The 26,245-nt window shown below is 39.9% G+C and overlaps 2 protein-coding genes across 2 annotated transcripts; one reads left to right on the top strand and one right to left on the bottom strand.

The window, feature by feature from the left end:
• Positions 1 to 565: 565 nt before the first annotated feature.
• lclat1 (lysocardiolipin acyltransferase 1) lies at positions 566 to 16,346 on the top strand. The gene is made up of 6 exons (XM_042501190.1): positions 566 to 881; positions 6,868 to 7,035; positions 7,459 to 7,657; positions 9,271 to 9,417; positions 11,181 to 11,297; positions 13,223 to 16,346. The coding sequence occupies exons 2-6, from the start codon at positions 6,868 to 6,870 to the stop codon at positions 13,747 to 13,749; spliced, it is 1,158 nt and encodes a 385-aa protein (XP_042357124.1). The 5' UTR covers positions 566 to 881; the 3' UTR covers positions 13,750 to 16,346.
• Positions 16,347 to 20,264: 3,918 nt separating this feature from the next.
• Positions 20,265 to 25,200, bottom strand: LOC121954017 (protein yippee-like 5). Its single transcript, XM_042501323.1, has 3 exons — positions 25,061 to 25,200; positions 22,884 to 23,068; positions 20,265 to 22,788 (listed from the first exon to the last, which is right to left on the bottom strand). The coding sequence occupies exons 2-3, from the start codon at positions 23,022 to 23,024 to the stop codon at positions 22,564 to 22,566; spliced, it is 366 nt and encodes a 121-aa protein (XP_042357257.1). The 5' UTR covers positions 23,025 to 23,068; positions 25,061 to 25,200; the 3' UTR covers positions 20,265 to 22,563.
• Between the last annotated feature and the right edge of the window lie 1,045 nt (positions 25,201 to 26,245).

Raw genomic sequence — 26,245 nt, 5'->3', positions numbered from 1 at the left:
TAATTATGATTATAGAAGTCCCACCTGCACCAGCTGAAACATTAAAATACTGCTCAGACGTTGAAAAAACTATAATTATAAGCAAATAATATGATATACTGTGTAATAAAATCACTCACAGGGGTTATTCCCCTGCATAATGCACATTTGTAGGTTACTTTTGACACTTTACTGATATTACTTTCACTTTTGATAAGGTTTTAAATGCATGACTTTTATCTATAATAGAATCATTTTGCAATCTGGTATTAGTAGCCTACTTTTACATTATTTACTTTCTCCACCACTAGAACTTGCATCAGAAATACATGTACGGAGAATTTTTTTCCCTCATAGTCTACATCTCCCTCCTTTTGCACCTCCTACGGTGGTTTGGCTGCTGCCTAAAATATAACAAACACCTCAACCATGCTCAGTATCAGTATGCGAAATCTGCATTGCATTCACCTTTGTTATTTTTGCGCCTCATGGTGTGTCTGCGGTTTCCCATCTACTTCTCATTTAATGCATTTTGCACAAACAGCGCCCCCTGTCAACGCTCGGCTGTCAGGACAGGTGAGAGGTAACAAGTTGAGAGGTCGTGTTAGCAAAACGGCAAGGCGGCTACACTTTTGCTGCAGTCATAGTGAGTATAGTCAGGCACTGAACGAAAGCGAAATTGTCGTGGACTATTATATCTCGAAAAACACATTTATTGCGAAACTGTCAACGGGCGTCTGCTTTGAGGACTCGTAAACGCTAATAAGATTAGCCAACGGTAGCAGGCTGCTAGCTGGCTTGCTAAGCTGCTATGTCGCAACCAAGTGCTTGGACTTACTGGAGCTAACATAACTAGCTCGCCTGGCTAACACTAACTTTAAATTCTGCAGGAAAACTGAAAGGTGAGTATTTTGTCAAAAGGCAGTGTGTAATATATATTGGATAGTAGCTAATGCATTGGTCGGCGCTGTTATAATTAGCAGGGTAACGGCTAACATGAACTAGCTTGTGTTTCATGTGAGGTTGACCAGTTAGCATTCATGTTGTAGCCTAAAGATAGCATGCACTGGCAGCAGGTAGTTGTCTCTCATTTTTTCATAAAAGTGAACTTTATAATGTAAACAGAGTTTAACTGACAGTAGAGTGACACCAGTGCACTGTCCTTTTTTAATGGTAACGTTAAATTAACGTTTTGGTGACTTTAACATTGTGTGACCGCTGAGGAGAACAAAATGTCACAAGGGAAGCTATCATAACATCAGACGGTACATCATGTCTCCACATCATCTCTCCACTGTTTGTCTATGGGGTTGCAACTTATTTGCATGCTAGGCTGGGTAATTATTCACGAAGCAACATGGGATGATTATTCACAGGCATACAATGGCACATCTCGTGTATGTCCTCTTTGTGTGAAGTTAAACGCTGGCTAACCCTTGTTGTCTTTCTGGTTAAAGTCCTCGCTTTTTCTTTGCCCCACCTTTGCTTGGAAAATTGTTACACGTTAGATCATTAGCAAATTATTTGCCTTGGTTTAGAATGAGGCTGATTGTAGTTGATTTAATATCACAAGGCGTTATTCATTCAATTATTATAATTATCATGGTAGAATGGGAAGGCCCACAAAGCAGCCACTGAAATGCACCTTGCCCCTAAACTCATTACTCATCAACAGAGTTTTTGTACAGCTGTAAACCCCAACCAGGTTAGACACACATGCTTAGAAAATTTTAAGAACTAATTAATTAAAATGTCCTCCCTGTGTTATGTCTTATTAATACTGTGGTTATTGTTTGATTTGTTGATTGCGGAAACTGTATTACACTTGTTTTCCTACCTGTGTGCAGTTAGTTATTATGCATGCATGAAACAGTACGTCCATGACCTGCCTTCAGGCCTGCTTGAAAGTGGTTGAGCTGGAAGGACATTGTCAGAAAAAAGTAACTCAAAAAAATCAGACTTTGCACAAGGGCTGCAACTAGCCTGTTGATTAATCTGTCAATTATTTTTTAGATTAGTTCCATTGTGTAAATTGTGAAAATTTGTGAAAAATGTCAGTCAGTGTTTCCCAAAGCCCATCATGATGTCCTCAAATGTCTTGTTTGTCTGCAATCCAAAGATATTCACTTTACCATCACAGAGGAGTAAAGAAATTGGAAAACAATCACATTTAAGAAGCCATAAACTGAGAAATTTGACTTTAAAATTGAGACAAACTGCTTAATTAATGCCCAATTTAGCTGGCAATTCATTTAAAGTCTGGGTAAAGCAAAGACACACATAAAAAAGTTTGAAAATAACTTGAAATCATTTGAGAAGACTTGGAACTGTGTTCTTCTGAATTGCTGAGTTAGACTCGTAGCAGAGTAACTTACACACCAGCAGCTAAAGAACGAGACCCCCTGCATGGCGACAGTTAATGCCATATGCATTAATACAGCAAAACTTATTGAAAAATCAAAATCCAAAAAGACAAAAATGTCTCCAGGGGGACCAAAGGGTTAAACATTATGAGAGAGTTAGATATCAACAGGTTTTTAGATATGTGTAAATATTGCTGCACCAACCTTTTCAAGAATGTGAAGGAAGGAAAGAGAGTCCAACAAGTCTGCCATCATTAGGAAACTGAAAAAATCCTATTTTGATGCTAAGAAGAAAAAAGACAAGCGGCCCTGTCTGTTCTACTTCTTCATCTTTATATTTTAATATTTTGTGAGAAACAACATGCTAGGATACGTTAATCTGAGTACACACTGCATGTAAATGGGATTGTCAGTGGAATATTCATTTTAATTAGATACGTAAACAACTTAGTAGGGATATTGTTTTTTAGGAATAAGGGCAAAAAGCGGATTATTTTGTGTACGTAAATATACTCAGTGTTAGAGATTAAGGACAATGTTTTTGGGAATTGCAGCAAGTTCAAGAGTTGTTCACTTCTAGATGAGATTTTATCTCCTAGTGCTCTCTACTGTAGGCTGTAAAATAGACCTGCACTTAAATCTATTTGCAATTAATTTTACAGCATTATCTATTTCAGTCTTCCTCTCTCTGTCTCTTCCTCTCCGTCTGTCTCTTAACACACACACACCACTTAAGCTCATTGTTTAGCCTAGACATGCTTGACCTCTTCACTCCGCTCCTCTCTGTTGGGATGTCTGGTCTTGGCGTAAAGTAAGGAATGTAAAACGACTGCCAGAGAATTCAGACTTGGACAATGAAGACTATGCTTTGCATTGCGTGTGGTGGTGTGTTTGGGGAAGTGCTTTCAGGATCGTAGCTACACTGTCTTGATGAAGTAAATGTTAAACCAACTCAAATGGATGGACTAAATCAAACCACAAGTGGTGCTTGCTTTGGAGTATGAAAACAAAAGCGTTTCCGTGGATGCCTTGTATAAATAGCGCTGTGTCCCAGGTGTCCACACCAAGCGGAAGAAAAACATGTTTATTTAACACTTTAATGTCTGTAATTCCATTCAGTCTCCTCACATCACTGGCTCCAGGTGTGTCATGCCTTTCTGCTGTATGTATGAGTAGGCTCATCTTTTTGTTCCAGGAGCCACCCAGGGGTGTGTTTTTTGTGTGTGTGTGTGCAGGGACACCGCCTAATTGTGCTGAGCAAGCTTTTTTTCTCACCTCTCTCCTGCCTCACATTTTCCGTTATTAGAACCAGTAACCCTTAAACCTTTATTGCCAGCATAATCATGCACGCAAACACACTTGCATCTTTGAAATGCACCTTTAGCCACTTTGGTCGCTGCTGTGAGATTTGCTGCGTCATGGTGCCGCAGAGGGTGTCAGCGAAGGCAAGATGACGGGAGTGTTGGGAGAAGGTAGTCTGAACTAAAGGCTTGTGCAATCATAACAGTAATTGGGGTGGAAAGTGTGAGCCACAGTTCATGTGAGCAAAGAAAACACCTGCTGGATGAAATGGCTCCCTGTAGCATCAGTTCAGATCCCCTGCGTCAGCAAGGCCACAGTCTAATCAAATCAAGACTTAAAAGTATTTCCTCTTTTAACCTTAATCTCAGAAGACTTGCTAGTAAGTGACTTGTTCTTGTGCTAAATTTAAGATTAGTTAATCCATTTGTTTATTTAGGTTGTTTGACTTTTGTGTGAAGTGTCCTGCTTTTTAATTTTACGGTCACACAGTCAAACCAGATCCGAACTCAAGGAGGAGAAGCACAGGTGTTCGTATTAACGCTAATGATGACTCTGTCGTATTCACTCGTTCCAGTGAGAGTGACAGAGAGCCAGCATGCACAGGTCTAAGACCCTAAAAATCAAAGCAGCTAAATGGATTTCAGCCATTTTTTCCCTTGGATAAAAGAGGCCAAAAATGCCAAATTCACAATGAAATCAGTACGGCACCTAATAACTTTGATAAACCTAACTAGTAAAAGATTTTGCCATTATGTTTTCCATTTCATTAACCTGTCTTGCTATTGTGAGAAGGAGGCTGGCAGTGGTTTGAGTCAAAATAAAGTTATATTTATTTGCCACTAATTAAAGGAAATGAAGCAAATAAACATTTCTCTTTAACGTAGCTCCATTAGAGATTGCTCCTAATATGATTCAATGGGTCTAATGGTAAATCAGTGTAAGTATGAATTCCATTCCAGTATGATTTCAGTTTTGCACAACCCCCCAAAAAATGTTCAAAATCCCTCCAGCACAAATTTGCTTCTACTACTATCACATATTTTATATAATGTGAGGAGTTCTAAAATATTTCACTTTTAATTACAAGTTGAAATCTTTAGATAGTCGGCTGTTCAGTATTTTATGTCAGTATTTTATTTTCACCTTTAGCCATCCTATTAGGTTTGATGGGGCCACACTTGGAGTTACATAACACCAAAGTCCATGTACGAATAAGGTATAATAGCAGGTATAGCTAGATGAACAGGAGAGAGATTCCAGTCCACCACACAGTCATGAGAAGAGGTCTAATCTGGCATAATAAGTGAAAACACCTGCATGTGTATCTGTGCCATATAAAAAGACATGTTCCACCAGTGTAACGTTACCGTTGGAAGCTGAAGTGGTCATCATTGATGTCACTGAAATGACAAGGCATACCCAGATGAGCCCCTTTAAACTTATCATGGACAATTGAAGGTCCTGTTACTTGGTTTTAAATTTCAGGAGGATTACAGGCTCAGATCACTTCCTCGGGGACCTAATGACCGTGTGGTATGTCCGCTATGTTGCAGCTACTGTCACGAACATGCTCAACAATTCTTAATCAGTCTACTTAAATGGTTTTATTTCATGGTTATGTGTAGTATTAGTGTCTATGCTGTCTGTGCATATGTGTTTTTTTATTTCAAACCAGTAGCTGTTTTCAGAATTGCTGAGTAATGCCTACACCTGTGTGAATGATAATCAGTGTGTGGGCTTGTGATGAATGAAAAGGGTAATTACCAAACCAAGGATGTAATCAAATCATTCATGTCTTTATCAAAGCATGATAAAGTTTAAGTTATCAGTTCAATTGTACCTTCAATAGTTTTTTATCGTGCTATTTTTTTCCATTAGTTCCACTTCTAATATCAGGGTCGATGGCACTCAGATAACAGTCATAGCTTCAGGTGTGTGTGTGCTCTCTTCCACCACAGAAGTGTATCTTTTTCATTTGGAGACAGGAGTTTTTGTGAACGTTTTACCAAAAGTACTTTTTTAATTTAAATGACCATAGTTAGTTAAAACAGCTGGCTGGATTTTAAAATGTGACTGTATGTGAGAACCTTCTGTATACTTTACTTTTGCTTAGAGATCTTCAACATACTTTCTGGTTTACTTCATCATTTTGAGAAATTGACTAGTAATTCTCATCAGTGGCAACCACTTTTTACCATATAAAAAAAGAAGGGACAGCAAACAGCAAAACTTTCACCGCAAAAATAATAAATTATAAATACATGTTGCATCTATGATATTTATATATTACAGTCAGAACCAGACAACACTGAATGTGCGTTGGTGCTTTTAGTCGTATGTGCAAATTCATCTATTACAGAGACAAAAGCAGAGCAAATTAAATTGTACTTGGAACAAATTCTGTACCAGTTAAAGCACAAATTAAACATAATTTTGTTCTGTTAGTGTATAAAGCTCATAAACAGAGCAACCATTTTTAAAAGTTAGTGTTGCTCCCTGTAATGGAAAAAAATGTCCTAAAAAATGTTTTTTAATCTGCAGTATTTCTTGCTTTGGCCTAATACACCTGCAGATAATGAAGGGATATCTACCACTGTGTAGTAAAATAGTACAGCATAATAGACTACAGTGGTATAGCAAAATCTTATGTATATTGTCTCTTGGTATGTTTTGTCAAAGCGCCTGCACCTAACTTGTTATAGTTGCCTAGTTGTGAGAATGGAAATGCAGCCAGCCAGCCAAGAATTTAGAGCTTCAGTGAATATAATCAAGATATTTTACCACCAATTCTTTATGTAAAGAATATCATAATTGTTGCTCAAAGTTTATGGCACTTTTCAAGTCACAGCCGCACTTGATTTAGTGACCGTGCACCCACTATTTGTAACCCACAGTCAGAAAGGTTCCCCTATTTACATTCCACAGTAGGAATGTCTGCTTGGGATTTTCCACTGTTTGTGGGAAAATATTTCAGAAGAACAAAAGAACAGCAGTCTTTGCTATTGATAAGACTGTCGATAATCTCATTTGTTTCCAGTTACAGTGGCTATCCACCTCAACCATCTTTCCACTGTGGAAATCCAAGGCATTAATTCCACAAACGTCATCATGTTTTATTCTTAATACAACAACGTCAGGTCACGCTTCAACTGCTCATGGCCATTTTATTTATTCAGCATGGACCGATATTCAGGTTAATCTCGTCTATTTCATCTCTCCACAGATGGCTGTGTCGGTGCGGGGCCTGTACTTTGTGGTGACCCTGTTCTTGGGTAGTTTCTTTGGAAGTATCTACATGCTGGGTCCAGTGTTGCCACTCATGCTGCTGTCTCCTGCTTGGTACCGCTGGATCACTGATCGCATCGTCGCTACCTGGCTCACCTTGCCTGTGGTGTGTACACCAGCTTAGCCTTTACTTAGCCCACTTCTGTGTGTGCCAAATGGTCTTAAGTTACCTGTGTTTGATGATGATCTGCGTCATCGCAGCGTTATTTCTGCCTCCCTGTGTAATCAGATTTTATTTTTGAACTTCATTTACCTAGATTGCTCTTGAGAACAATTATGCAAATCTTGTTTACAGTGACTGCATGAATTGACAGTTATTTATTTATTTTCTTCTCACTCTCAAATTTATCTCACCGCTTTTCCTCTTCCCAGTCCCTTCTCTCTCCCTCTACATCCTTTTTCAATGCTCATTCTTGTCTCCCCTCAATCATCTACCTCTCTGTCATTCTCTTTTTCACCGCCCTTTCCATTCTTCCCTCTCTTGTACTTCTACTTCCTCCCTCGAACCTGGTGTCTCTCCCCCCTGTAGTCGTTGCTGGAGCTGGTATTTGGGGTGAAGGTGGTGATAACAGGTGACGGCTTCATTCCGGGGGAGCGAAGTGTGATCATCATGAACCACCGGACCCGTCTGGACTGGATGTTTCTGTGGTGTTGTCTGCTCAGATACAGCTACCTTCGTCTGGAGAAGATCTGCCTCAAGGCTGCCCTTAAGGCTGTGCCTGGCTTTGGTGGGTATACACTGTACACACACACACACACACACATTTACACACACTTGCACACCTCTGCATACCATAATATAATACATGCTTTGCAAAGCACTTCCTCAAAAGCATCATTGCGTCAGTACAAAGCAGTTTACTTTTAAAGAAGGAGAGACAGCTGAATCTAAATATAAAAGAGGAACAGTACAATGCAAATTCAGAGCAGTAGAATTCTATGAAAAGGATCAGTAGGGGTTGGAAAACATGCCGTGTCATTTACCGCTTGGAAAACACAAGAAAAACACCTACACCTTAAAGGGTGCAGCAGGTTGCACTTGAGGTTGCTAAGTTTAAGCACATCTTCTACAGGTGTTTATTTTTAAATGTATATTAGGCCTAAATGTTGCCCATAGGACAGATATAAAGCAGCTAGCCCTGCAATAAAATAATCACCTTTTTTCCATATTATTCACCAGGTGATGCACATTAGTGCACTCCAAAAGTTGAACTTTAGCCCTGAAAGATAGGTGCTTGGAAACACTTGCACACCGTGGTGGCATTGCTTTTGTTTTTGAGTGCGCTATCACACATCTAAATTGACTACAGTGGATTCGGGGGCAAAAAACACATATCATGTGTTCAGACTCTTACTCAGCCTATCATCACTGATATAAATGGGTGGACAAAATAATGAAACAACTGTCATTATAACAAAATGCAGTAAACAGCACCACCACTGTGAGCTTTAGCTAAGCATGGTTTATAAACTGGCAATTAAGTGCTGTTTAAAGTGAAATTAAAAACACATTTTCCCAGTTTATAAAGAATTTTTAAATGAAAGTCCTTATCTTTTCTCTTCCTGTAAAGTTAGGTAAAACAATTTTAAATGCTTGAGGACTTCTCAGTTTTGAGATCAATAAAGTATATCTATCTATCTATCTATCTATCTATCCTGCACTCTGGGGCGTTTACAAAAGTTCATCCAATCAAATGAGACTCGAACCGCCTAGTTAGCCACAGCGCTCATATAAAACCGCACTTCTTTTGTGGGTGTGAAGTGTCAGAGACAGAGCAATATGGAGAGAAATATGAAGAAATGTGTGTTTGTACAGCAGTTGACAAAACCTTTATTTTCATTTCTAAAAAAAGAGAGGTCCAGTTCATTTATCTGTCCCTCATCCTGCGTCTAATCTAACGGCGAGGGAGGTGTGTTTGGAGCCAACAGGACTCCTCTGCAGCTCTGTATCACATTAAACTCTAAGCCCGCCCACTTTCAATCAAATGTGAATGATGTGATTTAAATCTCTCGTAAATACGGTACACTGCATAAATATTCTGTTTCACTGGGAAATTTGTCACTGTACTGAAAGCTAAAGACATTCTAACTTCAATTTCACAGTGGCTTTAACATAACCAAAGAAAATTAGCATTTCGTTTTTCTGTGAGAAGACGCTGGTTTGGCAAACCTGATATCCAGAGGCAGTATGTTTCAGCGCGTAGGTACTTGATGGGAAAAGCCCAATGTCAGAAGCTTTTCCTGGCAAACACGCTTTGCCTGCTTTGAAAAGGTTTACTGAATCAGTTGAGCATGAAAAGTAATCAATTAAGCATGTAAACACTTTGTATGTATTTTCCAGGCTGGGCAATGCAGGTGGCCTGCTTCGTTTTTATTCAGCGTCGCTGGGAGGCGGACAAGAAGCACTTGGAGAACATGCTGGACTACTTCTGTGACATCAGAGAGCCCCTGCAGCTGCTACTGTTCCCAGAGGGCACAGACCTCACTGGTAAGAAATAAACAAAACAACACTCCATCCATTCATTGGTCACTTTGCCCACATTTCAGTTGTAATTCTCAGAATATTTTACCCATCAGCTGGTTCTCAGAGCTCAGTGTGGCCCTACACCTGTCTAACACCTTTGCACTGACACTGTTATGCAAACACAATTTCCAAGTGATAAGGCACAGCAGAATCCCCTGACACACACACCACACAGTTATTTCTGCAAGAATGCTCTGATCTTTCAATCCAAGCTACAGCGACACCAGTGTCTAAAGCCCTTTCAGACCCCCAGCTAAGCCAATCAAAGCCCCGAGTAGCTTTACTGGACGTAGCTTAACTTCTCTTTACATATCATGATGTCATGAGGGGTCCAGTGAAGTTACATCATAATTGGCCAGCAGATTTAGGGCTTTAAAGATCGTTTCACTTGTGGTGTTGGGATGCACCGGTGCATGTGTGTGTCTGCATGCGCGCATACGTCTGCATGTAAGCCTCTTAAGCCACAAGGCTTAATTTGACGCAGACAAGGGGATGCATAGAGCATGCTCTGACGTCTAATGCGGAAGTTGTCCTGTTCTTTACTCTTGGTGCACTTACAGACCTCCACCTACAGGATCAGATCCGGAGTTCACTTAAGCCCCTCTGAACATTTCTGTGGCTTGTGTGAATTGAGTAACAGGTTGTATAAGAATGAGAAGCCACAGCTTTGACCCTACTGGATAAGCAGACACCTGATCAACGGAGGTCTGCCCATAGTCCCTTTCTCCTGAAGGAGCTACTTGTTACATAATATGACTAATGAGTCATGATATAGTTTACATGTTCCTGCAACAGGTTCCTGGGGAATGTTTGGTTAATAAACAATCATCTTTCCTGTGTTTATTACCCCTGTGTTTTTTACAAATGTGTAAGCATTTGTCACTGGTGGATGTGTTTCAGGACTATGACCATGTCCCATAACCAACATTTTGATAGTTTAACTGCTGTTTTTCGAATGGCATATTATTATTTTTGCTTCCATATCTCTTTTTTTCATAATACATTTATTTACACATAGTCATGGATGGATTATTGAATGGGCCTACCTGGCATAGACCCAGGTTGCCAAAGTGTTAGGTGCCCCCTGGCCTTTACCTCCAAAATGTTACTCAAATTAATACGTGCCAACCAGGAAGATACACAAAAAGATCACAAAGAGATGCAAAGGAACGGTATATACTCTAAATAACTACAAAAAGACAAAAAATGATTACAAGGAGACACAAAATAGCCATGAAAAATGGGTAAAACAGCCAAAAAGAGACCGTATTAACTACAAGGTGTCACAAAATGTCCAAAAAAAGACACAAAATGACATCAAAGATACTCCAAACTATGAAAAACATTTTAAAAGAATGAAAAAGAGATGCAAAATAACTACAGACACAAAATGACAAAAAAGACAGTTATCTTAAAGATACACAAAATAACTGCAAAAATGGGCAAAACAAACATCGAAACAGACACAAAATTATTACAAGGAGACACAAAATAACTGAAAAAGGGTAAAACAACATAAAAGAGACACAAAATGACAAGACGCAAAACAACCAAAAAAAGAGAAAATGTAGGAGAGATGGTGGGGTGTTATACATTTCTGTGCCCAGGGCCCCATCATTCTGCCGTCAGATCAGTGTCCACATACAACATGTAAAACATGATTTACAGATGAATACAGTGTAATGTTGCAGTTGCCAGAGGTTTAAAGTGTGTCCTGTCTCTTGCAGAAAATACAAGAGCAAAGAGCGATGTGTTTGCTGCTCAGAACAACCTGCCAAAATTTGAGTATGTGCTGCATCCTCGCAGCACTGGATTCACCTTCATCGTGGACAGACTACGAAAAGGTCAGTTGTGACACACATCAAATCAGGAACTGTCCACATTAATCATGACAGTGATCCCATATAATAAAAAACATTACCGTTAGTTGGCAGTCAAACAGCAGCATGTTTGGTGATTGGCATATTTGGTAACAAAGTCAGTTAGTGGGACAAAAAGCCAAGTCACCATGATGGAAACATTTTATCAGCAAAACTTAGGGGTAATGACATGCTGTCATGATGACTGTAGTTAAACCACTGACGCTGTTTGTGGGAGAGGGCTCATATGTGTTATTCTTCAGAGTCTCAGACCTATGCTTCATCCTACTGCCAGCCATTACAACACCCCAGAGATTCTCATGTTTCCCAGTGAGCTAATTCTGGCAGCCTTCCAGATTTCTTAAATACCACCTCTGGCTCTGCCATCTCAGCCCCCACCTGCCCTGGGTGCTGAGCATGGCACAAACTCTCCGAGCAGGTGTTATGATTCAGTGTGATGTCATCAGACTTAGCTAATTCTCTTCTCCCTCTCCGGGCACTGCTGACTGACATGCTGTGCATGTTGTCTTTGTCCAAGTCCGCTGTGCCCCTCTCAGCTCTATTTTTACCGTAAAGAGCTGAGCTGTACAGGAGCAGGCGCTGGCAGGTGTCATCCTGTCCACTTGATATTTCATTCAGCTCTATCTGTGTGTCGTAAGGGCGCTGCAGATCAGGCATGACGTATAGAGCTCATGGTAGTTTTGAAGGCAGAGAGGGGATGAAGCTGTAAGCCCCTGGATAATTAGAGGTACATGTGTAAGGGAGTCAAGAGCTGGGATTTTTGAAGGGTGTATAATGCAGTGTTCATGTGGGAAAGGGATAATATTAAGTCTCCCAACGGTGTCGTGTCTGAAACTGCGTAATTTACAGTAAGCTGGAACTATTTTGAGAGACAAAAAATGAGTATTTCTCACAACTTTTTTATACTTTTGCAAGCAATGGTCCTCATTTATTAATACTTGCATTGAAACGATCTTAATAAAATAAGTGAGCACACAAAACTACTGTCGGATTCATGACAGTTGTGCACCAGCTGGTTTTGTTATTACCACTGTGCGTATATTGGTGAATTGGGGTCACTCTAAACTGGCAGGCTCCTGCTCGCTGTCTGGAATCAACATACTGCCACGCCTCCATTTCTCTGTATATGGAAATCGATTTGCCTGGAGAAAGAAAGCAGTGAAGATGTGTCTGTGCACATATTACAGTTCTGACATATGAGTGTCAGACTGTAAGTGAGTGTCAGTGAATGTAACAGCAGTAGTATACAGCTGATAAACCATTCCTCACTCTCAAACATGTTGAAACATGTTGCTCTGATGCCGTCTCATTTGAAGTCACAGACTGCAGTTTCTTCCAGCAAGATTAGATGTGACATCTTAACAGCTGCTGAGAGGTAAATCAGAATCTTACCTTGTATGTCTATTAATAAGCTACCAATTAATCTGTTGGATACAAATTAACATACAGTATGTGCAATTTCAATAGAAATCTTTTTTAAATTATTAATTTATGAGGATGAAAGGGTGTCTAAGTAAATACATTTGACCAATGCATTAGTAAATTAACAGCTTTAAATGTTGTCTACCATAGGCGTTTAAACAATTACGAGTTAAATAGCTCTGCATTTAGTTAAAAGGTGTGTTTTTACATTTTCTAAGACAGCCAGGCCTTCATCATTTGTGTTTATGCATAGTCTGAGGTAGTTCTAAATTTGCTTGCAGAGTACAAAGAAATTCAGGTAGAAAATATTGATGAATCCCAGATTTCTACTAAACTGTTAATATGAACACAGATTTATGTGTATGCACTGTTTGTAAATGAGTCCCAATGTTTGTTTTGATGTTTTGATTACAAGCCTATTATATAGTGTTGTTCCTGATCATTTAAAATTGTGTCCCTTTTACTAGGAGACAATCTGGATGCCGTCCATGATATTACAGTCGCGTACCCCAAGAACATCCCTCAGACCGAACGCCACCTAATCTTGGGTCTCTTCCCCCGTGAGATCCACTTTCATGTCCGCCGCTACCCAGTGGCTTCGTTGCCCACCTCCTCCTCTGAGCTGGAGTCTTGGTGTCGAGAGCGCTGGGCTGAGAAGGAGAGCCGTCTGCGGGACTTCTACTTAGGCCAGCCCCGGGGCTTCGATAGGGAAGGTGTTGCACGCGTGCCTCCTTGTAAGACGGAGCTGCGAGTGAGTCTGATCAAAGCCGCCTCGCTGCTGTACTGGAGCAGCTTCATTGCTCTGTGCTTCACCGGCCTGTGGCTGTGGGCTCCGTTCAGGCTCTACTGCCTGGTCATGGTCGGAGTTTATATGGCCCAGCAGAAGCTGATCGGAGGGCTGGAGCTGCTGGAGTTGGCCTGCCATCGATACTGGAAGTCCATGACTGCCGATGTGGATGAGAAGAGTAAAATGCTAGATGGGAAGATGCAGTGAGGATGGAAGACCGGGTCGACTGGACAAGATGTTTCCATCTGTGCTCAGCAAGGACACTGAGATGTCTTAGCCCGTTCAGTCCAGAGGGCGAGAGGATCCTCCATGCCTCCAATGCTCCATGCCTTAGAAAGGGAGTTCACTTCCCAACGGTATGCATGGCTTCAGTGCAGAGAGCTTCTGTTGGAGAAGAAAAACAGGAATGTTATTTACATATATCCGTGTTGGATTCACGGAATTCATCACAAGTAATGCGTCACTTGCCCTTTTTATGTCTCTCCTTGTATAAGCTTGCTGTCAGTGCATTTTTATCAATTTATGTTGGTGGTGTTTATTGTAGCTGTTTGTTCAGGAACCTCAGTGTGGACATGTGTCATGAAAACAATGCTGTTAGTATTTGTTACACTGTTGCCATGTCTTTGAAACTGGTTTTATTGTATGCTATGTTGCCCTTGGTTTTATATCGGTGTCATAAACGACGGAGCAGAGCCATAGTACAGACCACCTGTACATATGATGACTTGACTCTAACTAATATTCAGATCAGCACTGTAGTTAGCTGGATTAGACTGAGGGGACTCATTAAATGAATCAGTTTGTAGTAGTCTCTAGCAAGGACAGAAAAGGATGTAATTCCCAGAGAATTACTGAGGAATATACAGGTATATATGTGTACCATTGTTTACCTTTATTGGGTATGATTACCCTTTTATACACACTGGGGAATGAAGTTTCCCAGTTAGTCCTTAGTGTGATGATGTTATCATTGTGTAGGTCTTGAAACATAAACTTATGTTATTCTGCTTGTTTGCTCAAGTAACTTTTGCACATAAAAGCCAAAGGTGAGAAATGCAGATGTGATTTTAAAAAGTAACCAAACAGAATGTCTTTGTTAGGAAAGAGTAGCTTCACCCACCACTGGCCAAGGTTACCCGCAGCTACGCTGAGGTAACACTCGTAATCATCAACTCGTCAAGATCAAAAGATCTGACTCAGATCTTATGTCTGTAGACGCAGATGAGCTTTGTGCCCTTTCTGGGAATGAAGGGATGCCTTGTAGAGGCAGGACGTGGGTGGTGCTGGGGTGGAAGAATGTCCTGTTGGGACAACATTACCCCTCCATGTGCAGGGTGGCATAGAGGACCAGACTTGGAGTGGAAAACTGGCCATGAACTCAACCTAATCCAAAAAAGCCCTGTAATGCCCACCTCTGCCCGTGTCCCTCTCTAGAGGGACTGGCATTGATGCGCCTGCTAAACTCAATTAGCAAATGACAGCTGAGAAAGCTGCTCCAGTTGTGCCAAAAAAGGACAGAAATTGAAACAAGATTGGAGTAGCACTTTTAGCCACTGACTCTCTTTGCCACTCATTACAAACCATGTTAATTCTGTGCGTCAGGAATCATTTGTCTTGGACAGTCGATAGCACTTTTTGTTACACTGTGCGATGTGTGATCTAGATGACCACTTCCATTTTTTTGGGACAAATGTATATTACCGAAGCATCTTATTTTTTGTTTATATGAATCCGAAGCTCCTGTAGTTTAAGTGTAAAGGGGCTGTTTCCAGTCACTGTGATCCAGCTGGGTGAAAGGAACACTTCACCTGCAAAATGACCATCTGTACATCAATTACTAACCACCTTGTGAAGAAAACTCTTTTTCTAGGATCCCTCAGGGGTTAACAAAGCATCCAAAAAAAGCCTACATTCTTTATGAATTTAAATAAACATAATCTGTATTGAACAACAGCAAAGCTATATCAAAACATCGGTCTAACAAGTCTCCCACAACTCATCATAATAAAGTCTCATTTGTTCAGACATACGCTCAGCACTTCCCAAACATGCATTTTTCACTGAAACCTTACAATTTATAACTGAACGTAAGGTGAACCTTATAGGGCTGCCCTTTAAAAGTCAGAGCCCTGTTCAAACTTTAAAACTTAACATGGCAAAAAAACAAACATTGAATATTGGTACAAACAAATAACTAATTCTGAGCCGGTTAAAGCCCTAAAAAAGTATCTGTGCTCTCTTCAAAGCCAGAGTCCAGTATTTTATTTATTTTATTTTTTGTGAAAATGCATCTGTTTAGGAGGAACTGAGTGTATGACTGGATAAGTGAGACTTGGATTACACTGCATACGTTGTGTTAGAGTTTGGAAACAGATATTTTGATATAGTTTTGCTGTTGTATAGTGACTTTGCACATGAAAGCCAATCATGACTTAAGTTTATGGAGTGTGTTTGTCTTTTCCTAGATTTTCCATTCACGAGGCATGCGAGAAAACATTTTTTTTCAGTAATTCAGTTTAACAAGCAGAAAGTAACTGATTTACAAATGGTCATCTTGTGGGTGAAGTATTCTTTAACAGTTTTATCATCAGCATGTAGTAGTTTTACCAAACATGGTACTTTATCTCTCTCCTCAATCCTGAACCAGCCAGAAACTCTGTGTATTACTCTTTCACCTGTGCTGTTTTTTTGTTGTTGCTCATTTTACAATCACTTGCTGATGCTGGACCTTCGAAGTCACTGTCCTCAGGTAAACAGGAGTCTTACGGGAGGAAATATATATACAAATAAATATACTATATCAACTCATGTTTCCAGTCATTTTGATTTTTGTGGCCAACTTTGGAAATATTATCAGACGTAGCTGGGATTATAGGTGACGCTATTACATTACGTAGGATTTGTGTCAGTGTGTTTTCTCCTTTATTCATCACTCCACTTGTGTAGAACATTATCATTACACTGACATTTTCTCATGTATTGTCTGGGCAGTCCTTTAATCTAAAATGTACTGCAACAATCGCTACACTGCAGCGAATGAGTCAACAAGACCTTGAATGCTCGTGTTACACAACACTGGGGCCACAGTTTGCACACACACACATTCGAGTCTGGCACAGACAACCAAAAAGGTCAGGAGCTTTGAAGGTGAAGTGCAGTCGCCATAGTAACTAATGTTGACTCCCCTGTCTCCTAGCAACGGGATGTGGAGTGATGTCAATGGAAAGCATGCTATTTTCTCCCGCTGACAGAATGATGTCACTCCTTTGTGTGTGTGTGTGCGTGAAGAGAGAGTGGTGGAAAGATAGAAGTTTATTTCTATGTTCTATATCTCTGCTCTCCTGAGGGGATAGAGAGGGGGTGTGATGCCGACATCCCATTGGAATCATAGACAAAAGGAGAGGATAAACTAAAATAGCTGTCCGGGGACGATGAATCATGAGCCAATTAAGGGTGCAATTACGCTCCTGGTGCTTTTTTTGGTCCCCCACTCCAAATCATCCTCTGCATCTGAATATATTCTAACTTCAAATTTGCTCTGTTAGGTTTGACAGTGGGTGGAAGGAAAAGATGGATGATGCACACATCCTGTATGAGGCACACGAGAGCATCACTCATGTCCTTTTTTTTATCCTGTTATTAAATTTGATCTGAAAAATCAGCATCTCTTAATAACTATAATTGAGGATCCCTTATATGAACAATATGTCATTTTCTAGGGGTCTCTTAATTAAAACAATAAAACATGGAGCAATACCGTCACTGCAGTCCATTATTTGTCTGTTGGAATTCCTTTAGTGTTCATGGTTGAACAGGTTTGTGCTGGGTGCAGAATCATTCACAGAGGTCTCTTCCTCTCCAAAACATATTGACCCGGTGATTAAAAATGTGCAAAACACTGAATAAAACAGTTTGACATTAAAAATAAGTATTTGATGCTGTTTGGCACAGCAGGGGCTGGAGCTGAATTGCCGCTAATCTTTGCTCAGTTTGTTTCTCTGAAACTGAAAGGTCCCATATTGTTTAAATCAGATTTCCATTATTTTTTTGTTATAAAGCAGGTATATGTGCTTTTTAAATACTACAAAAGTCAAAACACTCAATCCATTGGGGAATGCAGACAGTAAATATTCAGAAACTGTGACCTTAAATGAGCTGTCACGACTTTGTGAAGTTGTGATGTCACAATTATGCAATATAAAGTTAAAAACTGATGCAAAAGTGCTGTTACAGTCATTACCAGCAGCAATGATGGTGCAAAGATGCCAAGAGCGCAAATATGGAAGACCCAAAAACACTGACTAATCAAAGCAGAGTGGGCTTTTTTGGGAGGGGGCTCTGCCAAAACGAAGAATTTCAGACATAGAGAGAATACAGGCATATTCAGGCAGACAGTATGAGAGGTGATTTTTTTGTTTGTTTTTTTAAATTAAAGCATGTAAACGTGTTTTAGTAGAAACCCCAAATACAAGTATGAATCTGAAAGTTTGCATTATATGGGAACTTTAAGATCCAGAAGTCCAATAAATAAAATCCTTCATCCAGTTAAGACATATAGCTCAGAACAAACAAGATCTATAAGTATATTGTAAAAATGTGGGCAAAAACTGGATAAAAAGTAAATTTATGACTGCTTCTAACAGACAACCTCAACCGTGATGCATGGGCAAAGGGGATATGATGCCACTGGTAGGTCACGCTGTCCTTAACTACAATTACAGATTTCTTTGGGTTTGAACATTGCTTAAAGAGTTTGGAAATACATAGATGCCTGAATGGGCCTTCCAGGCACAACTCAGAGGCCCAAAGTGTAATGAGGGCTCCCTGGCACTCATCTGCAAAATGTCACTCAAATTACAGCAGACTGACCAGGAAGAGATTCAAATGACCACAAAGAGATGCTGAGAAACTGCAGAGACACAAAATGACAACAGAGACGCAAAATAACACAAAAATTGCTTGACAATTATTACGTGTGTCTTGCTTGCATGTAGCAGAGATGAGGAAGGAGGCTTAACACAACTTAACATATATAAAATTGGTCTTTTCATTTTGAGACATTTGGTTGGAAAAATAATCAGTGTAGGGAATATCAAAGTCCTGCATAAGAGCACTATGGAAATGTCTGAGGTGAAAAATAGCTCTCTCTCTGTGAACGCACACATTAAGACTGTCACATCTAGATTTGTGCCATGTCTATCCAATTGCATGCAGACTAATAGGATCAACAAGGCAGTATAATGATCTTATCTGGCCCGATGGCTTTTTCAATAAAGAGAGCAGATAATCCTGAGGTTAGGCAGGGACAAAATCAAAGACTGGTATGAATTATAAAGCAGGACAGAGAGCTTGCAGGAGGTGGAGCCTCCTGTTTGCCTCCGGTCATGTCCGGCATTTAAATGGCTCTACATATGGTCATAAAAACACCAATGTTGTCAATCCATTAATGCTCCAGATCCCTCCCTGCAGTGGATGCAGAAACAGCTGTGGCCAGAACAGTGTGTTGACTTCAACAGTCTTAATTAATATTTGTCTGAGCTAACTTTAGTGCGGCATGCTCAGAGCAGGGCGCCTCCAGGAGTGAGTGCAGAAAAGCAGACCTGTTGTTGATTCCACCACTGTGACACAGACACACTAACAAAGAAGCCCTCCAACAGGATCGACGCTATAAATAACTCTACAGCAGCACTGCAATATTAGTGGGTGGATTAGGAGAGATTCGTCACTGCCTATTTATAAACGCAATGCAGTCAAACCTCTTCATCCTGGGTGATTCATAGTGACTAGTGAATAGTTCGGATTAAAATGGAATTTATAGTTTAGATGTATAATTTGTTCATACATTTTTGCTTTTTCTCAACATCTTGTTCAATATTTGCCTGCATTTTGCTTTTAAACTGCACATAATTCAGTAGATGTTTCTGCTCCAGAAGATAATATCACTGACATGTATTTCCAGACTGCAGTGAAGCTATACAGACCCTGCCAAGCAGGCAAACGTCAGAGGCAGGCGAGGGACTCAGCATCATGCATCCAAGGGAAAACATCCTCATCCTGTTTCTCAGTGTCCTGCTGCCACCTAGAGGTACTAACATCCTTTTATGGATATAAGTGTGACAAAATTTAAACACTCAATTTGCAAATCTATTCTTTTCTTTTCAAATGTGTCTTGAGAACCAGGTGTGAGACAAATTTGAAATCTAGAATACAAAACATGTTGAGGACGAGGGAAAACAGAGGATAGAAGAACATAATTTGATAGTCATTATAGCCATGTCTTCAAACACCAGTCCTCTCCAACAGGAATAAAAACACTGGCTTTACGGTAGATTTTAACCCCTTTGAAAGCTGGATTGACGTCCGTTTCTTGTGGTTTGTTCAGACACCTTTCACAAGTGCATTATTCAAGCCATTTCTTCATTTCCTTCTTTTATTTACCATTTTCTGTCTCTTGTGTGTGTGTGTGTGTGTGCGTGTGTGTGTGCTAATTTTCAGGCAGTTCTTCAATTTCTTTGACTAATTCCTTGCTGATTTTAAGTAATTTCTGGTGAGGGTGTTTATTGCCTCCCTCCCATTTTTTCAAGAGATTAAGCCAGTTTGCTCAGGTTTCATATATATTTTTTATTTTCATATATTTATATTATATTTTTCCGACTCTATTGCACTAGCTGACAAGCAAATATTTTCCAGGCTACAAAACAAGCACATTAAGACAAAGAAACTGAACCCAGCAAGACTACATTTATTTAGAAATCACATCAGAGAAAACTATAGCCATAGAAGAAAACTTTTTTTTTCCAAACCTCCAATAGAGAAAATATACAGTAAGATAAATGTATAAGTCAATAAAATAATAACCATATAGAGTAAAGCAAATAAAAACAACGTCCTATCAATAAAATGGTAAAAGTGAACAACAAAATGATAATATTCTGTCACGGCCATTGACTGTACACTGCACTAAATTGGGGATATAAATGGTGTCACTGTCCTGTTCTTTTTTAAATTTATTTTGTAGAGACACTGCCTTGCATGACCTTTTAAAGGCGGGCAAAAACATTAACAGTGTCGCTAGTGGGGGCTGGACCATTCTGGTAACGCCTGCAGGCATGCACGCTCTTAAATGGCACAATGTTACACCAGGGCATGATGCTGTGCTGAAACCCACTCCAAAAATAACCCCAAATGTCATGGAGATTAAGATTTTTTTAAACAGTTTGACATTTTGATTGATTTACAGGATGCTGGCAATATAAAATGCAGGCTCTGGCATAGTCAGAGGACAAAGGCTCAACTTTAAAGACTAGAACTCCATTAAAGCTAGCGTCGGTTTTGTGTTGTAACAAACAAGTCATCTTGTGACCAAAAAGCCGAGGATTACAAAAAGAGGATGGGTCACTAGACTGAGAGTAGTTAAAAGTTACAATAGGAAACATTATGAAATTTTTTTTTGTCATATTTGCTGAAACTATTGCTGACAGAAATACAAGAGATGCATAATCTGTGTAAAAAATCATGTTCCTCTGACTGACATTTACAAGGAGTCAGTCTCATCTGTGGAAGCAGAAGTTAAGGCTAAATTTCTGGCCTTAGTTTTTTGAAGTTTACTTGTCTTTGTCATAAGATTAGCTATCACATGTACTACTGTCAGGATATAGTGGCTGTTTCATCAAACACGAGAAGTTATTTTTCTAAAAATTTCCTACTGAACCTTTAAACACTCGGAGACAGCAGCTGGGGTCAACTGTTAAAATAAACAGATTACAGTCAAACTCAGGCTTGATTTAAACATATTTTTAGTGTCGTTTCCAACATTGTAATGTATTAAATGAAAAGAGAGTAACTTCTGTTGGTTATTTCTCCAGAAGTCGTCTTTAAACTTGCCTCACATTGTCTCCCAGTGTTGGCTACTTTCAAACACTTGCATGACCCATCCTCTCATGATCCTGTCCTTAAACCGGCAGGCAGCCAGAGAATGTCTCCATCACACCTCAGACATATTCCCCCTCCCCGTCACACTGAAGACACATGGCTGGAAGGTACACGCTCCTCATAAGTCACCCAAGTGACACGTTTCTCTTCACACGGTACACCACACACGCACAGAATCCATGGTAACAGATGGAGAGTGATAGAATATAAGTGTACGTCATGTCCACACTATGAACTGCAATAATGGAGACACTTAAAGCCACTTTGTGTACATTTCAAGAATAACCAAAATAAATGCTCATCAAATCAGCAAGAAAAACGCCTATCATGGTCAAACACTCCAATGAATACTTAAATATGACATCAATCTGTGCGGTCTTTTCGGTATCACTTTTACGTGAACATAGATTTTAAACACTATTACATTCATTACACTACCGGCTAATAAAAGGTAACTGATATAGAATAAACAACTATCATGGTCTTGATGGCATTCAGTGCACACGGGTGACAAATACACTGAGACAAAAAGTCACAACACAGAAGCCTCACAGAAGCAATATGTACAGTGACACGTCCATCGGTTCATTTAACATCGCTGTGCAGAGCGGGCTGGCTGCCTCGCCCCGGTCTGGATGCTGAACACGCTCAGCTCTCCTGCCTTCAGTTATCTAAATAAACAAAACAACTAGGTGATGTTTTTGTGTGTGTAACTGACCATGTCTTTATCATGCATGTGTTTTGGTTACCATTAAAGAAATGTGGAGCATGCCTTCTGAGGTGGTGGAAATTTGATGTAACCGTGCATGAACACTTGGACAAGTGAAGTTATAACTCCCTATGTGTGTTCCGAGCTGTTTTAAGGGTGGTGCCCTGTGACACAAGTATTTTAGGAAAGCCTGTTCAGCAAGTGTGGAGCCAGCAAACCAATCTTCTAATCAGCAGAGGTCTAAAAGGCCGGAGACGGGGAAGGGTTGTGACGGGGTGAAGCCGAAACTTCACTGGCCACTAAGTCTGCAGGTGGTGATGCGTGGCGCAGAGGCGAGGGGACAAAGGAGAGGGGTAGGGGGATAATCCAAGGTTAGGGACTCATGAGTTGTCTGAGGGGACGTGCTCCTCAAAGCCCTCACTCTCTCTGACTAGCGCTCGCTCCAGGATGACACGTCCCTCTTTGTAGCGCTGACTGTCCTCAGTGGCAAACTCATAGATCCAGCCCAGCTTGCTGTTGCAGTTCTTGCAGCTGACGTCTCTCACCATGTGTCTGCCAGTAAGCATCACTCTGTCCTGCACCTCGCTGTACTGCAGGTTCACCACCTGAGAAAAAAGCATATACTTAAACTTCAAAGCTTGGAAAAAGATACTGAATCTGTGTAAATGTCCAGAGGTAGTTATCACAAATGAATGTGTACCTTGTTGAAAAGGAAAGCTCTGCCTGTGGCTCCTGTGAAGCGTGTCGATATGAGCTCAGATCTGTTGGTCAGGATGGTGTCACAGTTGGCACAGGAGAAGAGCCGAGTTCCACCAATGTGGTCCAAGAAGATGCGTCCCATTGTCAAATCTCTGGGAGTGACTCAACTAAGGCTAAAATAAGAGCCTGGAAAAAAAGGAAAACATTTATTGTTGGACATTATAGGACTTGGTGACAAACCAAGGTGACATTGTATACCTTAAGTCAACTCTAAGAGGTTTTTCCATACCGTTTATAACATGGTAGCTACTCCTTTAACATAGCTGGGTGTGCACGGCTATTATGGGCAACATTGTATATCAGTGAGCACACTGGATATTTAAATCTGTGAAGGTTCTCAGTCATCTAAGCTGTGTTGTATCTAGTTAAAGGCAACATGGCTTGCTTTAAGTAAGCACAATGAAATAAGTAAAAGTCAAAGTGAAGTTATTTTGGTTTCTATTTAGTTTTGCTTTTATGCCTATTGTTCTCTCTCTCTCTTTCATTACCCATTTTCTCTTCTCTCTTTTTCCTTTCTCTAGCTTATTTTCTAATAGTGTTTTGAGGCTTTTACTTGTGTTTTGGGAGAATAAGTAAATACATAGAGTGCCCTTGAAGCTATGTAAACCCACACATGGACTGCATCTTGTTATGTGCCACCTGATTTCTTCACTGCCTTTCAAATGTTTGTGCTGGTGGGATGTGAAGAAGGTATTTTCATTTAGCAGATGTAATCTAGAGTCTACCAAATCGATGTGTAGTGTGTGTTGGCCCTAAATGACACTACATAAGTTAAATTCCCAAAGCTCCCTAAATGCAGAGGCCTTTTAAATGAGAGGGTGAGCATCTGAAAGAATTTAATATTCAGTTAATTTTATTCTTTATTTGTCAATCCACAGGAAAATCTGCAGGTGAAATGTAGATCTGTGCATCCTTCTTTTTACACACCACATTTATGTATAAAGTGGGATAGTGCAGGGTCGGCCACAGTTCGGTGCTCCTGAAGCTGACGAGTCAATGTCTGCTCAAAGGTACCTCGGCAGTGCCAACGAGGTGAACTGACACTTCTACAGCTGCAGGTTCACACTTCAGACTTGGTCCACACAGGGATTTGAACCGGTGACCCTCTAATTCACAAGACAGATTTAGATACTGCCGCAGGTTCAGCTTGTCGCTGAGTTGGGTACTGTTCTTTGTTTATCAGAGTGGGGGGGCGGCTAGGCTGCAACGTTAGGGCTTTTTTATATCATGACCCTCTCTGGACTGGTGTAAATCCACTTTACACTCTTTAAAATCCACTTGCAGGTTTGGGAATTCTGAGCATCTTTTTGTAAAAAAAAAATAAAAAAAAAAATATATATATACCCCATATATATATATATATATATATATATATAAAATATATATATATTTATGATATTTACAGTGACAGCAATTTTGATCTGTTCTTTTTGTTCAATTATTTTAAAAAATGTGATGAAGATCTACACAACATAAAATAAAATGCATTTTCATACAGGATTTCATTCATTACATTCACCCCAACAATATGTTTCCTTTTTGACATGTCTTAATGACTGTTTTTTATATAGTTCAACACAGATCATTTTCTTGTGAACTATGCAGCAGAAATTAATCTAATGACCATCTTTATAGTGTTGCACCATCCAAGCATAACTTTATATTCAACAGCCTTAAAAATAAAACAAAATGTATTTTTCTAACCACATTTTGACGTGTTTTTGTTACCTTCCTTTGCCGTAGATGTTCCCCGTTGCGCATTTTAGTAATTTCAACAAGTACTTTTTGTCCCTGACTGGCCTGTCATGAGGATTGTTGACTGTAGATGGCAGCTGAGCTTTGAATGGAGCTAAAAATAAAAGCCAAATCGAAGAATTATAATATAACATCCCCTCAGAAGATAAACAGTTTTAACCAACTGTCAAACGAAACACATTTGCTGGTTCCCATCAAGGTTTTGGACATGTTGGCTGAGTGTTGTCGATCGGATTTATCAAGTCAAAAAAGCTAACGTTGCGTTAGCCGTCCAGCTAACAGCGATAACGACGACAAACTAGGAACAAGACGAACAACAACAACGCGTATATTTCTGCTCAGCTTCCCATGACGGCTTCCTACCTTTTCAAATTTGTTTCGGTGGCTCAAGATGTCCCCGTCAGCGATAATGTCACCGATGTTTTAAGTATATTTTAGACGCACATCTGTTGTTTTTACCGTCGTCGTCGTCGCTGCTTTGTTGTTCTTTTTCAGCTGTTCCTGTCTGCGCGCAGCTACAAGCTAGTATCAACATCCGGTCGTGACGTAGCAGCGGAGCGGCACGCGGATGCTCCACGAGATGTCAGCAGAGCGGAGCAAAACCTTCACGTGAGTGATGATGTATGACAATAAGTTCTGTTTATTTGAATGTGTGTTTTTAGTATTGGCGTAAGAAGAGGTTAATTTACTTCAATAAAAGTAACTGTACAAATAAGTATAGTAATAGTCACGCGCTCGACATTTACTCAGCCCAAGTAGCCTAAAAAGTACAAATGTTAGCATTAGCTTTACATTTTAACTCTCTATGTTATGAATTTTAATTTCAGTTGGTAAAAAAAAGTAATTTTTTTGTCATAAAATAGAGTAAACATCATTTAAAGACACTGTCAGAAATGTATTTTTGGTGTACACTGTTGGTCTGTACCATCATAGTAAAAAATGTTAAAACCTAAACAAAATTATATACAATAATGTATCAAAATTATTATTATTTAAAAAATACATATTTGACTTCTTACATGTCACACGTGTTTTTTATCCATCTAGATCGTTTTGGTGTGAGTTGCAGTGCTGGAGATAATAGCTGTAGAGATGTCTGTTTATTCTCTAGTATAATGGAACTAGATGACACTCAGCTTTTGGTACTTAAAGTGACAAAAAATACATGTGAAAAACTCAACAGCATTGTGTCTTTATAGGAATCATGATCCAGATACTCAAGATGATCCACAGACGTTGGTGGGAGGAGTCCAGTGGTGGATGAAGCAGCTGAAAGCCATACTCAGGTACTGATATTTCACCAGAAAATGACTGTGGTGAAAGTGCTTACAACAAGGTCTGTAGTTTACCTTGAGTAGATGGGGCGTCATTTCTGGAAACAGACATTGGTTTAGTTTTTCAAATGTATTTCTTTTGGCGGTTTGAGCACCACAAGCCGAGTGCCATCTACCTCCAGAGAAGGGAGACATGTCTACAGCTGATATCTCCAACACAACAACAACAAATCACACCAAAACAATCTAGACTGATAAATAGCAGTGTAGAAAA

Source organism: Plectropomus leopardus, chromosome 14, assembly GCF_008729295.1.
Source record: "Plectropomus leopardus isolate mb chromosome 14, YSFRI_Pleo_2.0, whole genome shotgun sequence".
Classification (NCBI taxonomy): Eukaryota; Metazoa; Chordata; class Actinopteri; order Perciformes; family Serranidae; genus Plectropomus; species Plectropomus leopardus.
Note: the sequence above shows the minus strand (reverse complement) of the source record. Positions and strands in the feature narration are given on the sequence as shown.

Bases quoted from the DNA above. Each gene is read 5' to 3' on its own strand.
- lclat1 (XM_042501190.1), top strand. From the start codon at position 6,868: ATGGCTGTGTCGGTGCGGGGCCTGTACTTTGTGGTGACCCTGTTCTTG. The intron at 7,658-9,270 runs GTGGGTATACAC...TGTATTTTCCAG, and splicing joins TAAGGCTGTGCCTGGCTTTG to GCTGGGCAATGCAGGTGGCC. The intron at 9,418-11,180 runs GTAAGAAATAAA...TGTCTCTTGCAG, and splicing joins AGAGGGCACAGACCTCACTG to AAAATACAAGAGCAAAGAGC.
- LOC121954017 (XM_042501323.1), bottom strand. From the start codon at position 23,024: ATGGGACGCATCTTCTTGGACCACATTGGTGGAACTCGGCTCTTCTCC. The intron at 22,789-22,883 runs GTACACATTCAT...CTTTTTTCTCAG, and splicing joins GAGCTTTCCTTTTCAACAAG to GTGGTGAACCTGCAGTACAG.